The following is a 15456-nucleotide window of genomic DNA, read 5'->3' on the forward strand; positions in this document are numbered from 1 at the left end:
GGCTACACAGAGAAACCCTGCCTCAAAGAAGAAGAAGAAGAAGAAGAAGAAGAAGAAGAAGGAGGAGGAGGAGGAGGAGGAGGAGGAGGAGGAGAAGAAGAAGAAATAATGTGTGGGATGAATATGAGAACCCTGGTGTGTCTTGCTGATAGCCTCATAAATCCAGGGTGGTGGGGCATAGGACGAGGCTGAGGGACCACAGCTTATCATACATGATGTCTTCATGCCATTACTCAGGGATCCAAGATGGTCACTTTCCCTTTCTAGGCAAGGTTAGTTTTTTTTTTCCATCTGTCAAGTGTGTGACAATTCCAATGACCCTCACAGTTGCCTTCTTTACCTATGATAATATGTGACACTTTAATCTTAGGGATAGTTTACGGAAGTGTCATTTCTGAGATTTTTCCTTCTGTTAAATTTTATCTATATCACTGTTCATAAAATTTTGTTTTACTTCAAATTTAGTCTTGTTTAAAGGGTTAGGGAAAGTACCTAAGTGTAGGAAAGAAAAAAAAGAATAAAGAAATATTAATACCGAGCAATTATGGGCACATCTAGGCTCGCTCAGGACAGACACAAACGACCTTGTTTTATTCTTAATTCAGCTTCCTGGCTTATGATGAAAAGTGAAAGGTATTATGTGAACTCACTGGGCAAAACCAGATTTTATAAATAATTACCTGTCAGACGGTTCAAGATAGACAAACATACTCCAGACCAACAAAAACACAGAGCTGTCATGCTCTTGAGAGAAGTATACGTTGCGCCTTCCTTTCCTGGGACTACAAGGAGATTAGGTAGAATAAAATGAAGGGGAAAAACAAAACCTTGCATTCTCTGCCTTGTGCAACTTCCAAATACATGATGTTGGCAGAGAAGAGTTTTCAGTAGGGAAAATTAGCCCCTGAAAATTTTAGATCTTTAAGCCTGGCAGATGAGAACCAAATACAGTAAGTGCTTCTACTTTCAAAGTAAAGATGGTTACTGCAGGGTTATAGTTTTCCATGATTAGAAATGCCAAGGAAAATAAGAATGATGACAAAAAGAAAAGTTACGTCATGCTTTTCAACAGGCATGGATAGAACATCAAAACTCTTTGGTGATTTTCGATATTAAGTATCTGCATTTTTCTTCTTTTAAAAAATGTATTTATTTATTACATATACAGTGTTCTGCCTACATGTACCCATGCAGGCCAGAAGAGGGTATCATTACAGATGGCTGTGAGCCACCATGTGGTTGCTGGGAATTGAACTCAGGACCTTTGGAAGAACAGCAGTGCTCTTAACCTCTGAGCCATCTCTCCAGACCTATTTTTTTCTAACACGCACATGTTTTTCCCCCCAAAAATGATCAGCACACATCAGGCAAACAGAGCACCAGCAGCTGAGACTCAGAGGGTTTGTTCGCATAGAAAACCTCTGTTCTTCTTATTTCTCTCTCCCTAACCAGAAACTCTCACAGAATCAAGGACATAGCTTCCTCCTTTGTAATTCATATTTAATCAGGAATTGTACCATTGCATCTGCTATATTTTGGGTTGTTCCCAAGAGTTACATTTCCTCATTTACTAGAGAAACTACAGATGCTAGAACGGCAGCTCAGCCACTCCCAGCAAGCAGTGCTTCTGCCCAATTCCAGACCGGAGGAGAACTCTGAAGGGATGACATGAATACCCAAATCCTCACGCTCCCACTTTCTGACCATGCTTCTTGTAGTGGATGTCCACAAGTTTTTGTATTAATCCCAAGTGTGGGATGGGGAACAGATTTGTGAGAGAACAGGTGATGTTTATCCACTAGAAGATGAACCACCTTGTGTGGGGGCTTGGTTTTAGCCAGCTGAAACACATCTTAGTACAGACTCTGAGCATATATATATGCTGTTTGGATATATATATCCAAAACAGGAGGCAGAGGCTTTCTGGATCTTGGTATTGTTTGGCTATTCATTGCTCCACTTCAAGATGCTCCCAGAGAGATCTGTGCCAGAGAATACTTTGGGGCTCCAGGTTCCTGCTGCTGTTCCAGGTTCCAACAGCAACTTTGGTTGAACTGCTGGTTTGCTGAAATCCTGCTGATTACGCCAGGGGAATCACTTCCAGAACTGAATCCAAAAAGGTCTACTTCTCCTGTTCCCTTTAACCTCTTTTCTCTCGTATCTAGGGTAGGTGGGTTGGAAGGGAGGTATAAGCATTAAAGAACCTCAAATAAAATAGGTTTGGAAAAGGCCAAAGCCTATAGGTGGTGCCCAACAAACATGCTTAGGGCCTAATGGGTAACTTAACTACTAATGTTGTGGAGGAAGATACAGGTTTTGAAGACACAGAGATTTTTTTTCCTGGTTTTTCGAGACAGGGTTTCTCTGTGTAGTCTTAGCTGTCCTGGGCTCGCTTTGTAGATCAGGCTGACCTAGAACTCACAGAGATCCACCTGCCTCTGTCCCCCAAGTGCTGGGATTAAAGTCGTGTGCCACCATGCTGTTTCAGGGCATCAGCAAAATCACAGCTGCTGTTGCAAAGTTCTTTCCTGCTTTATATCCGGAGGGAACTTTTCTGTTTTTCTCTGTCTTCTTTACTGTATTACATTTTTTAAAAGATCAGAAGAAAGACCAATAAGATATGAAAACCGGAAGGGCCAGTAAATTCTATCATTCTGGGAAGGATTGCAGAGTTGGCTGTACAACTAGAGAAGTTGCGGGTAGAAGTTGAAGCATTCAGGAAGCAGAAAGTACCACTGGTAAAGGGAAGACACCTGGGAACCGAAAGCCAGTGTTTCCCACAATTGCTGCCACACTCTGCTCCACCAGCGAGGTGTCCAGAGCACTAGCGTGCATGTGGAAGGGCATGGAGAAAAAAAAAAGGCAGCCAAAGAGGCTATAAAGATTCTAGAGGAACGGGAAAGCAGACAGGCCAAAAGGGCCTTGGAGCCAAGTGCTCTGTTAGAGAGATCCTCTAGGGCTACACAGACACCATCATCTTTTCCAGGCTTTGTGCAACATATTGCTGCTAATGGTGGTGGTGAGGATTATGATGAGATGGCATGGCATCCAGTAGACATCCTAGACTTAAAGCATTTTAAAGAGGCTGTTGTATGGTATAAAATGCATTCACCTTTTGTCAAACAAATGTTGAGCACCATATGTTAAGTAATAAATGTTAAGTATATAAACAAATGTTATGTACCATGGACTTGTTCCCCAAGAATGGAAGGGATTGGTGTCAGCTGTGTTAGAAGCTGCTCCACAGTTACAGTGGTTATCGTGGTGGAGAAATGAAGCCACAAGGATAGATGTTGTTAAAGGTCAATTGCTTGGTGAATGGCTTTATGCTGACTTAAGAGAACAAACCCGATCTGAAGATGTAGTAATTAAACAATGCTGTGTTGCAGCCTTAAGAGCTTGGGACATGGTTGAGGAGCCTGGTAAAAACAACCACTTCATTTACTAAGGTATTTCAAGGCCCTGGAGAAGCCTTCACAGAATTCTTAAGAGAGATTGTGTTCAACTCTAGACAGAGCCATACCAGACCCTGAGACCAGTCAGGCGTTAACACTGATCATGGCATATGAAATACTGAATGTAAGAGAGTAATTAGACCATTAAACAGCACTAGGAGTTCCATTAGGTGAATGGTTAAGAGACAGTTAATATTAGCTCTCCTGCGCATCAAAACAATATCATAGGACAAGCTATAGCTAGAGGTCTCAGACACCAAAACATCCAATGCTTTAATTGTGGTAAATGTGGCCATTTGCAAAGAAACTGTAATATTATAAGTTCCAGACCTTAAAAACAACAGATGCCTTCACTTTGGAGTAAATGGTACTCTTCGTATAAGAGTACAAGAGCTTGTGGCTGTGATGGTGATGATATGCCAAGACTTCCAGGGTATTGTAGTCACTGTGGGAGGGGAAAACATTGGTCTAGGGACTGTCAATCCAAGAGAGACGAGATAATCTCTTGCTATTGGGAAACAAAAGGAGGGCCTGTTAGCTCAAGGCCCCGCCGCAAACCATATGAGCCGTCTTTCTTTGGTCAGCCAGGAGGTAACAAACCTGCAGGAAAACAAAGACTAGGTATCAATGATTTAATGCATGCTACTGAAGGCAGTGCAGCTTTGGATCTGGCCTCAGGTAAATCACTTACATTATTCCCACAGGCTGGATGTTACAAAACAACCACTGGTATTTATGGTCCTTTACCTTCAGGGACAGTAGGAATAATCTTGGGAAGAAGTGGATTAATTTCTCAAGGCTTTATTGTGCAGCCTGATATTATAGATGGGGATTCTAAGGAAGAAATTAAAATCATGTCATATGTAAAGAAGGAGATGCAAATTAATGTAGGGATAGAATTGCTCAGCTGTTACTATTTCCTTACATCAGGGGCAAAGCCACTCCAGCAGAAAGAACAGGTGCATTTGGGAATACTGGAAGATATGTGTTCTGGCAAACAATGGTTAATGACCAGAGACCTAAATTAATGGTACAAATGAATGGTGTTGAAATAGTAGGTTTGGTGGACAGAAGAGCAGACGTCATGGTCCTCTCTCTAAAGTATTGGAATCCAGATTGGTCACTTTAGACGATTAATACACACTTTTTAGGAATTGGTAAATTATCTTAAATAAGACAAAGTATATGGTGGATTAAGTGTGTGGGACCAGAAGGCAAACAGGGAAGCTGAGACCCTATGTGGCTGACATACCCAGGGAAGGAACTTTTACAACAATGGGGTACTCAAATTAACATTCCTGCAATCACAGAGACAGACAGTGATAAAATTAGGGGTGAAATGGTCGATGCTTCTGGGGAAGGTATTGACATGTGTAATCAAGAACAACCACAAGCTCTGCCGATTACCCAAACACAGACCTTCACAGGTGTTGAGTTTCCAAATTTATAAAAAGGGCCACTGCTGACATACCAACAGGCTTGCCCCTAAAACGGGTATCAAACAGACCTGTGTGGCAAGAGCCGTGGCCCATAACAAAAGAAAAACTGCAGGCATTTCAACAACTGGTACAAGAGCAGCTGGAGGCTCACATATAGAAGAGTCTATCAGCCCATGGAATTCCCCTGTGTTTGTTGTAAAAAAGAAATCAGAAAGATGGAGGATGGTAATGGATTTAAGAGCAGTGAATACAGTAATTCAACCAATGGGTCCTTTCCATGCTGGAATTCCTTTATCTTCTTTGTTACCTAGGTCATGGCCTATAATAGTAATTGACTTAAAAGATTGATTTTTTCACGATACCTTTGCATGAGCAAGATAGGGAAAGGTTTGTTTTCTCAGTACCTACTCTGAACAGTAGTGGTCCAATAAAGAGAGACCATTGGAAGGCACTTCCACAGGGAATGTTGAATAGTCCAACATTATGTCAAAACTTTTTGTGACAACCATTAGAAATAATTCGTAGCCAACTTCCTCAATCTACCATATACCATTACATGGATGATGTTGGCTGATTCTGATGCCGATACTTTGGAGAAAATGTTTAAGGAAACACAAAGGGGGTTTATTGCTCCAGAATAAATAGCAATAGGACATTCACTTACCCATTTGCGCTATGAAATAACTCAACAACAACAACAACAACAACAAAAATCGACCACAAAAGGTACAAATCCATAGAGATCAGTTGCAAATTCTTAATGATTTTCAAAAATTGATGGGAGATATTAAATAGCTGAGGCCTACAATTGGATTAGCTACTTATGAGTTAAGTAACTTGTTTCAAACATTAAAAGGGGATTCAGAGTTAAACAGTCCAAAGTGTCTAACAGCTGAAGCAGAAAAAGAGTTAATTCTGGTAGAACAAAGACCACAAAATGCGTATGTGGATAGTATTGATCCTAAGCTTGATTGTATTTTGGTTATTTTGCTTTCAACTCATTCTCCTACTGGGCTCATTATGCAAAGGGAAGATAAAATCATGGGATGGATTTTCTTAGCACATAAACAAAGTAAAAAATTGAAGACACACATAGAGAGAATTTCTGGATTAATTATAAAAGGTGGAATAAGACTATGCCAACTGTCAGGAACAGACCCATCAGAAATTGTAGTATCTCTTACTAATGCTGAGATTATGTCATTCTGGGTAATCAATGAAGAAAGATTGGCAAAGAGCTTGTAGTAACTACTTTGGAGAAATTAATAACAAATAACCAAGAAGCAAATGTATACTAAAAATAACTAATTGGATCCTTCCTTGTATTGTAAAGAGAACACCAATTCCAGAGGCACCAGCCTTCTATAGTGATGTAAACAGTATGGGAATGGCAAGGTTATAAGTCAGATAAAATAACTAAGGTGATAAAAAGCCCATATACCTCAGTACAAAAATCAGAATTGTATGTAATCCTTATGGTGCTGTTAGATTTTCCTGAATCTCTTAATATAATTACTAAACCTCAATATGCAGTTGTTTTGGATATTGAAACTGCTGAATTTACTCCTGAGAACTCAGAATTGACTTTGTTATTTATGGAATTGCAACAGGCCATCAGAAGTAGAAACTATCCCTTGTATATTACTCATATTTGATCTCATATAGGAAATGACCAATTACTAATAGGAAATCTGTTAGAAGCCTCAAAATTTCATGAAAAGCATCATGTCAACTGTAAATGTTTAAAGAAAAAATTGGCTATTACATGGCAACAAGCCAAAGACATAATTAAAAAGTGTCCTACCTGTTTTTTTGTATAACCAAATTCCATTGCCTGCTAGAAATAATCCTAGGAATTATTTTAATCCTTTCTTCCAAAAGGAATGAAATCTGGCATATAGATGTGTTTCATTTTGCAGAATTTGGAAAACAAAGGTACGTACATCATACCATTGATACATACTCAGGGTTTCAATGGGCAACTGCTTTAAGTTCTGAAAAGGCTGATTGTGTGATTACACACTTATTGGAAATAATGGCAATTATGGGAATACCTGTACAAATTAAGGCTGGCAATGCTCCTGCATATGTATCCAATAAGATGAAGAAATTTTTTTCATATTATAATATAAAACACATTACTGTTATACCACACAATCCTACAGGACAAACAGTTGTAGAAAGAGCTAGTCGTACCTTAAAAGATATGCTTATTAAACCAAAAGGAAGAGTAAAAACTCTCAGGGACAGATTAAATAATGCTTTCTTGACTTTAAATTTTCTTAATGTTGGTGAGCTGAGAGACATTGGGTTATAGAAAAAACTGAGGAACTAGGACAAACAATATACTATAAAGATTTGTTGACAAAGGAATGGAAACCTGCCATAGTTTTGAGATGGGGACATGAAAAAATATGGTTACCAACAAAGCTTATAAAGATTAGATCTGACCAGAGAAGACCTCCTACCACCTGAAACATGAATGTGTTCATATAGGAAGGGAATCTTGAGGGCCACCTGGTCCTTATGACATGCCATTCTTTCATACAGCATGGATATTACAGATCAAACAGATGTATAAAGTTGATGCCTTACACCTGCTCAAAAACAGGGCAGATGTTTATTTTTAGATAATTTGTACACAATGAATAATCCACATATATGTAGCAAATTTTTAAAAGTTTGTGTATTTTCAGAGCAAAAACCCAGATAATAATGAAGACAAAGCAGGTAATTTAGGTGATTCAACCTCTAAAACTGCCTCTGCTACCGTTTTCTCAAGAATTTGCATGCATATCAACTTTAAAAGGGTTAGCCCAAAGGATCAATCCCAAAAAGACTGGACAGAAACAGATACAGCTAGCTTTTCCAGCACTTGGCCAATATCTTATTTTCCTAAGGGTACCCAAAAGATGTTTTTACCCCCAGACAGCAAAAAGTAATCTTGAGAACATGATGCCCCCATTGCCAATAGGGGTGGGTGTTTCTGGTGGGTTAGCAATGTTTGTTATTGTCAAAGGGCTTGGTTATAAGTTAGTAAAGGTTACATTTTGGGATTTCTTTCTTTCTCTCTTATCTTTCTATCCTATCTAGTGTTAGGGGAAAAGGGGGGGGGAGAAGAATAAAAGGGGAGGATATAGAACTATAGGATAAAAGGTAGATTATTGAATCTATTAGGCTCAAATGTTTTACACTGGTATTGTAGATCAGTAGAAATTTAAGATTATTTTGTTCAACTTTTGCTTTATGTATTGTACGTATTGTATGCCACTCCCCAAGACCAGCTCCAGGAACGGCAAAAAGGAGAGAAAAGAGGTATTTCCACGGTAGGAAGAATTGAGCTGGTGGTGAACGGCTGGTTAAGGGAAACCAACTGTTATTTAAACGACTAGCTAGAAGACTTAGTTGTTGAGGAGAGGTTTAGGAATGGAGGAAAAAGAAATACTTGGAGACCCAGGTATATGTGGTACAAGCTGAAGGTCTTAAAGCCCAGGAGAACTTTTCTTCTGTCTATGTGTCTGTCTCTGTCTGTCTCCCCTGCTGTCTGACTCCTTGCTCCTTGTTCACTTACTTGCTTGCTGTCTTTCTAACTAACTCTCTTCTTTACTGTTGTCCATCTTTCTATCTCCTTGCTTGCTGTTGTCCATCTTTCTATTTCTCTTCTTGCTTGTTTCCCATCTATCCTCTTGACTACGCCCCAGGAACTGACTCCAAAAAGGTCTACTTCTCCTGTTCCCATTAACCTCTTTTCTCTCCTATCTAGGGCAGGTGGGTTGGAAGGGAGGTGTAAGCATTAAAGAACCTCAAATAAAATAGGTTTGGAAAAGGTCGAAGCCTGCAGCTTCTGAACCTACATGGAAGCCATGTGTGTGCGTGTGCATGTGGCTTGGGGAGGTTTAGCTGGAAAAGTGGGGAAGTGAAGATGGATGCCGCAAGTTCTGTGAGTGAAGGAGGAAGGCATGAAAATAACCTCTTCAGTGAGCGAGGTGACAGGAGAGGAGGGAACAGGTAGCTTGTCCCACCAGGTGCATCTCTGATGGGTATAAGTTTATAAAACAACTGTTTCTAAGACACACAGGGACAATCAACATGATGGGAACCCCAGTTGGTGGGTCACTGGGAAGGTAGAATGACTCATTTTAATTTTGTCTCTTTTGTCCCAAATCTGAATCATAAGAATGCATCATATAATAGGCAGACTAAACACTGGAGGAAAAAAAACCATACAACACTGCTTTTAAGATTTATGAGCTGAGGGCAGCAAATCCATGCCAAATTCAAAATTCAAAATTGTGTGATGTGCATTCTTGTCCACCTACACACCGTCCTCAACATCCTGCCATTAATTAGGCAACGGCCCACTCGGTAAACAAGGCTGAGGAGGCTGGGGAAGAGCTGGAAGCAGACAGCTGAGAGTAAAAAACAAACCAGGCCACGCCCTAGGGCAGGAAAAGGTAAATTCATAGTTTATTTTCAGTCCGGACAGGAAAGAATGAGCTTGGTGTACCAATCCCTCTCTCTTTGCAGCAGGCGCAGCCACGGTTCCCTCAGCAGGCCAGGAAAGCCATCCCACTCCTTCGGTAGGCACTCTGTCAAAGACAAAGAAGTCTGCAATGAATTATCACATCAAGTCGCTGGAGGAGAGGAGGCAGGGGCTTTCTTCCTGTCTTGTAGACTGCTGGCTACAAGCTAATAGGGCACTTAATATGAATATTTCTGGTGGCAAAGCTATAGCGACCATTCTATTAAAGTCAGTGTGGTTAACAAGTGGTTAGCGAGGCTATTTTGGGGAAGTGGGTGATATGCAAAATAAGGCATCCCATTCTGTCCTGTTAATGGATTGGGGTGGGTTGAGCCAGGGAAGAGATGTGCTGGGCCTGTTTGTCTTTTGGAAACATGTGTTCTCCATTCAACATGCTCCACAGTCAGTTCTAACTAAGCATTGTAATAGTCTATAAATTACTGACTCATTACTGTCTTCCCAGGCCTAATTTATAGTCTGGAGTGGAAGGCTGTGGGAACAGACACCAACGGAGGCCTTCCCTCCTCTCTGCAGTATGGCGATCTCAAGGGCATGGTGTTCATCACCGGCAGTGTGGAAACCCCTATCTGCGGAGGCCCATGGAGGCAGATATACATGGACGATCATGGTAGCATAAGGTGTCACTTTCAAAACTGGACACCAGCTGCAGTAAGACAATGCATTCCAGGTACAGAAGGCAGCAGTGCACCTTTTATCTACCAAGGACTTTGCATTGGAGTGAGAAGAGCTCTCATGACTGTGTGGAGTCTCACTTATAAAAGCCAGGCCTGAGGCTGAAAGCCCCTCACCGGCATGCTACGTATCACTTAACCCACAACGGTCACGCCCATACCTCCAACTCACAACTTCACGTTTTTGATGATATATTTTTAGAAAAATGGAAAAAAATGACTAAAATCTCATGTTAGGACCTCTTGCCCCTCCCAAGCCAACAACTCCGGGGCTAGTCTGGAGCCCGTGCACTTTCAGATCAAAATCTCTACTACCGCAGTCATCTTGTAGGACACTGACAGAGGAAGGCAACTAAGGCGGCTGAATGGAGTTCTTTGTGCACAGCTGTGCCATGGAAGAGCCAGAATAACAGTTAAACTCTGAAAAGCAGTAAGGAGCCAGAGAAAAGAAGAAAGCAAAAATGTACCTTCAACCTCTCTGGGGCAGAGATGAGAACAGGGGAGCGGAAGTGCCAGATACAGATACTTCTGGTACAGCTCTGACACGAGAAAGAACTCATGTTGGGTTTCCCTAACCACCCCCAAGCCAGACCCGAACTGCCACAGCAACATAATGCAAGATGCCATTGTGCCCTCGGGGCCTGGGGCCAGGCCTCTGATACCATGAGGGCTGCTGTGTCCTCTCAGTGTCCTGTACCTTCAGGACAATAGCCAGTGGCAGCCACAAGTCTGAGTCCATGTTTGCTGGCCTCATGGCACCCAGTTAAAGTCCTTCTTTTCAGTGCACGACACTGGGACTGTGGCTGTTGCTGCAAATTCCCAGGCTTGTCTGCACTTGTCTATTGGGATGTAAGAAAGTTCCAGCTCACTGCAGAGCTCCAGGGACAGCTGCTAGCAGCCCAACCTCTCACACCTCTATGTACACCCAGACGCAACCAGGGCAGGTTGCTGTCCCAGCCTACAGCCTGTCCCTAGCTACCATGGCAGGTCACTTCCATGTCTTTCAGGTGTAGAGCTGTGGCTATCAATGTTCAAATCTTGTCCCCAGCTGAGTGTTCTCTATGTAACCCGGGACAAGCCTGTCTGTGCCTGACACTCTAGCAGGGCAGATTCCAAGGCCACATATTTCAGACTACTGTGCTTAGCCTGTGGGGTCTAGTGAAGGTCTCCTCCATGTCTCATGGTTCCAGATGTGTGGATACATGTGTCATAAGCCCAAATGGTCACCTGCACATGCCCTGGGAGACCTAGGGGCAATTTCTTTCACAGCCTATGGATTTGGGACTATAGCTGGTGGCAAACCACTCTGATATTATATATGTTCTTTGGGACCAGGAGATGGTCCATGGCCCTGTGAAAAGTGGCTAACAGTGCTGCTAGTCTCATCCCCAAACTCATGCAGGCCCTAAGGTAGGTCTTGTTTGTGGTGTACAATAGTGAGCCCGTGACTACCTCCATAGATGCCGGCATCATCTGCAGTCAGCCTGTGGGACCTGAGGGGAGTCCAGTCCTGTCCTGCATCTTCAGAGGACGCATGCTGTGGAAACACCTCACCCATCCTGAGAGCCTCCCACATACTGTGACCTTGCGAGTCTCGATATTGATCCCATAAACACTGGAGTGTCCTGTGATTCCCCAGTTACATAGTCCACATCACTACAGCTACGACAATGGCTGCCACAAGCCCTGGTACTAGCAGTGCTTGACTCTACAGTCTGAAGACACACACTATTGGAAGCCTAAGTTCATTGCTAAGTCTTACAAGCACGTTCATGAAACGTTTTACGAGCAGTTACAGTTTAGACTCTGGATGACACATGCTTGCCTCAGCAGCACACATATGGATATTGGAATGATACAGACTACAGATGACAGCAAAGTCCAAGGAGCGACACAGAACTTTCAAGCTCCACTATAACCACCCACCAAAGCGCTGTGGCCTTTGAGAGCTCATTTAAGTAGGAAACAAAACTAAGCTTCGAACATTCCTGTGTGACGTCATAAAATTGGAAGCAGTAAATGGAAAGTAGGAGTGCTCACAGCACGACAGGAAACATGACACCTCAAAGATAAAGTTCTTCACAACAGATTCCAATTTTAAGGAAATCCACAACACGCCCCTAAGAACTCCAAAATTAACGACCTTAAGTAAATCCATTGAGATAAAAGAGAATACTGATAAATAAATATGAAGAAATCTGAAAAAAAAATACTTAGGATATGAATGAGAAATTTGCCAAAGACAGAAATGAGAAAAGAAAACTACCTGGAAAAAAACTGTAGCTAAAACCTTTATCAATTCATTAAAGATAAAGCAGAAAACTTACATAAAGGAATAAGCAGAAGGAAGAAGGATTTCTGAACGCTAGAACTGACTTAGTCACTTAAAAACCAAAACAAAACAGGCAAAGGAAGCCCAGAAAAACTTACAGAACACATTTATGTGAACACGCAGTTTGTATTATGGGAGTTCCATAAAGTGAAGAACATGGAACAAGTATGAAAACCCATCACTAAGTAATAGCTGAAAAGGACCCAAAGCTTCAAAAAGATATGGTCATTCACATGTAAGAAGCTCAAAGGACCCTCACTGAAAATAGATTTTCCATCAAAATGTGTTACTAGGCAGAGAGATACAGGTACACAGATAAGAGAAACGTGAAATTCACGCAGAGAGCAGCGTCAAGCCGCATAGAAGCGCACTACACTTCCAGCAGGCCACTCAACAGAACTGTTATAGCTCAGACCAGGGTAGGATGACATATGCAAATGACTGAGGGAGAGAACAGAAACCCTGCCAACTAAGAACATTATGCCCAACAAAATCATCTTCAGAAATGAAGACAAGCTGTTCCTCAGAAAAGAAGACTAGGGCTGGAGAGATGGCTCAGAGGTTAAGAGCACTGGTTGCTCTTCCAGAGGTCCTGGGTTCAGTTCCAGGCAACCACACGGTGGCTCGAAACAGTCTAGATTGAGAACTGGTGCCCTCTTCTGGCACGTGGGCACACATGCAGGCAGAATACCATGTACATGATAAATAAATCTTAAAAAAGAAAGAAAGAAGAAAAGAAAAAGAGAAAGAAAATCAGATGAAGGAATTCATGATTATCAGATCAGACCTACAAGAGACACTTAAGGAAGTCACACACTAATAGAAGGGTTATAACTACCAGCGTGAAACCACTAATTTCAAGGCCGAAAAGATGGCTCAGTGAGGAAGAGCACTCTGCTCTTTTAGAGGGTCTGAATTCAGTTCCCAGCACCTGAATCAGGCAGCTCACAACCACCTATAGCTCCAGGGATCCGGTGCCCTTTTCTGGCCTCCAAGGGCAGTGCATGCACACAGTCCACATATGTGCACACAGGCGCACACACGTACACATAATATAAAAAAAGGAATCTTTAAAGTAACAGTGGCAACTGAGAAACTAAAACTATTTAACACAGTAGTAGTAGTAGTAGTAGTAGTAGTAGTAGTAGTAGTAGACCATAGAGGAGAATCAAACTTCAGTGTGACAGAAACCACCAAACCACAAATAACTAGAAAGAGGTTAGAAAAGAACAAGCAATTTACAACACTCCCTCCCCCAGAGCCAGGATACAACCAAAAATAAATGGACAAAAGGAGACATTTCATGCCTGCCAATAATATTCATAATGATAAATGGGTTAAACTCATCAACTGAAAGTCAAGGATTAAATGAACGGGTTAAAAATACAAGAGCTAGTTACACACTGCCTTCAGAAATTTACTTCACTGGTAAGGAGTAAGGAGTGGAAAAAGATACACTACAAATATGAGATATGTCAGCAAGAGTCACTGTATCATTAGAACAAAACAGACCTTAAGTAAAAAATACTACCAAAAGTTTAAGGAAAAAAAAAAAAAAAGGTCCTGCTGGGCACAGTGACACATGCCTGTAATCCCAGCACTCGGGAGGCAGAGGCAGGCGGATCTCTGTGAGTTTGAGGCCAGCCTGGTCTACAAAGTGAGTCCAGGACAACCAAGGCTACACAGAGAAACCCTGTCTCAAAAAGTCAGAAACAAACAAACAAACAACCACAATACAAAACAAGGCCCTTATATATTGGTGAAAGGATGAGTCAGCCAGAAGGTATGTACCCAACCTGGCATTCCTCAAATATATAGGGGAAATATTAGCTATAAAGGAAGAGATCGAGTCTACTCTAATACAACACTAGTTCGGGACTTTACCACTCCACTTATGTCAGTATGCAGAAGATGAAAGTTTTAAAAACTTAAAAAGCATTTATCTTATATATATGAATGCTTTGCCTGTGTGTGTGTGTGTGTGTGTGTGTGTGTGTGTGTGTGTGTGTGTATGTATGTATGTATGTATGTATGTATGTTTATGCCTTCTGTCCTGAGTCTAGAAGAAAGTATCATACCCTTTGAAGTTACAGGTGTCTATGAGCTGCCGAGAACTGAACCCAGCTCCTCAACAAGGAAGCACATTAGCTGGATCATGTCGTACGTAAGTGCACCTAAGGGGCATGTACGGAATATTTACTGAGGAGGCAGAATTCTCATTCTTCTCATTAGCCCTTGGAAACTCTCCAGAAACAATCACCTGTGGGGCCACGAATGAAGTCACAATAAACTTGAAATGCTTAAAATCATAATACCTGCTTAGATTAAATGGATCAGAACTATGAACAACCAAGAAGAAAGCACAGTACACAGCGGATGTTAGCCAATGAGTGCACTGAGAGAGCGGGAAGGGAAATAAATAACATTTCTGAAACAGACGAAAATGTCAACACACTAAATGTGAGATGCAATAGATCAGGAAAGCTGATACCATATCCCCACGTCAAGACAACAGACATCTAGACACAGATCCCAGTGGATCACCCAGGGACTCAGAGGAACACGAATACACTAACTCCAAAGCTGGGAGGAAGGAAGGAAGGAAGGAAGGAAGATCAGAGTAAAAATGGAGACAAGTTGTTCACGGAGAAGAATCCTGTTACCCAGAGTGGTATAGAGACTGCACACCATTCCTACCAAATCCTCGGCAACTGTCTTCAAAGAAATGGGAGAACCGTTCTAAGCTTCACTCCTAGCTCTCTCTGTGAGCTCCATCTGTGTGGGAGGCAGAACGTTTCTGCATTGAACACTCTGGCAAGGACTAGAACATTCTGAGCTTGCCCCCTAAGTAGGAGAACACCTACTAATGGTGGAGAGTCACTTGGAGATTGCAGGGGCAGAGATGTTCCCTATAATATAGGCCAGGGGTTCAACCTCCACTGAGCCCCCAGTAGGATGCCTCCAAGAGGCTTATGGGAAAGTGATAGGTTCAGATATTTCACAAGCACAACGACAT

At 41.8% G+C, this 15456-nt stretch overlaps 1 protein-coding gene across 3 annotated transcripts in view; it reads right to left on the reverse strand.

The window, feature by feature from the left end:
- Positions 1 to 9343: 9343 nt before the first annotated feature.
- SUPT3H (SPT3 homolog, SAGA and STAGA complex component) overlaps positions 9344 to 15456 on the reverse strand; it is a 327848-nt gene continuing 321735 nt past the window's right edge. For 2 of the 3 annotated variants that reach the window (XM_084754841.1, XM_084754844.1), the window contains one exon: positions 9344 to 9502. In XM_084754841.1, the coding sequence (XP_084610967.1) occupies positions 9368 to 9502 (135 nt within the window). In that variant the 3' untranslated portion in view covers positions 9344 to 9367. The remainder of the gene's footprint in view (positions 9503 to 15456) is intronic. The other variant, XM_084754843.1, reaches the window with a different exon arrangement.

This window comes from Acomys minous, assembly GCF_964271855.1.
Source record: "Acomys minous genome assembly, chromosome: 13".
NCBI lineage: Eukaryota > Metazoa > Chordata > Mammalia > Rodentia > Muridae > Acomys > Acomys minous.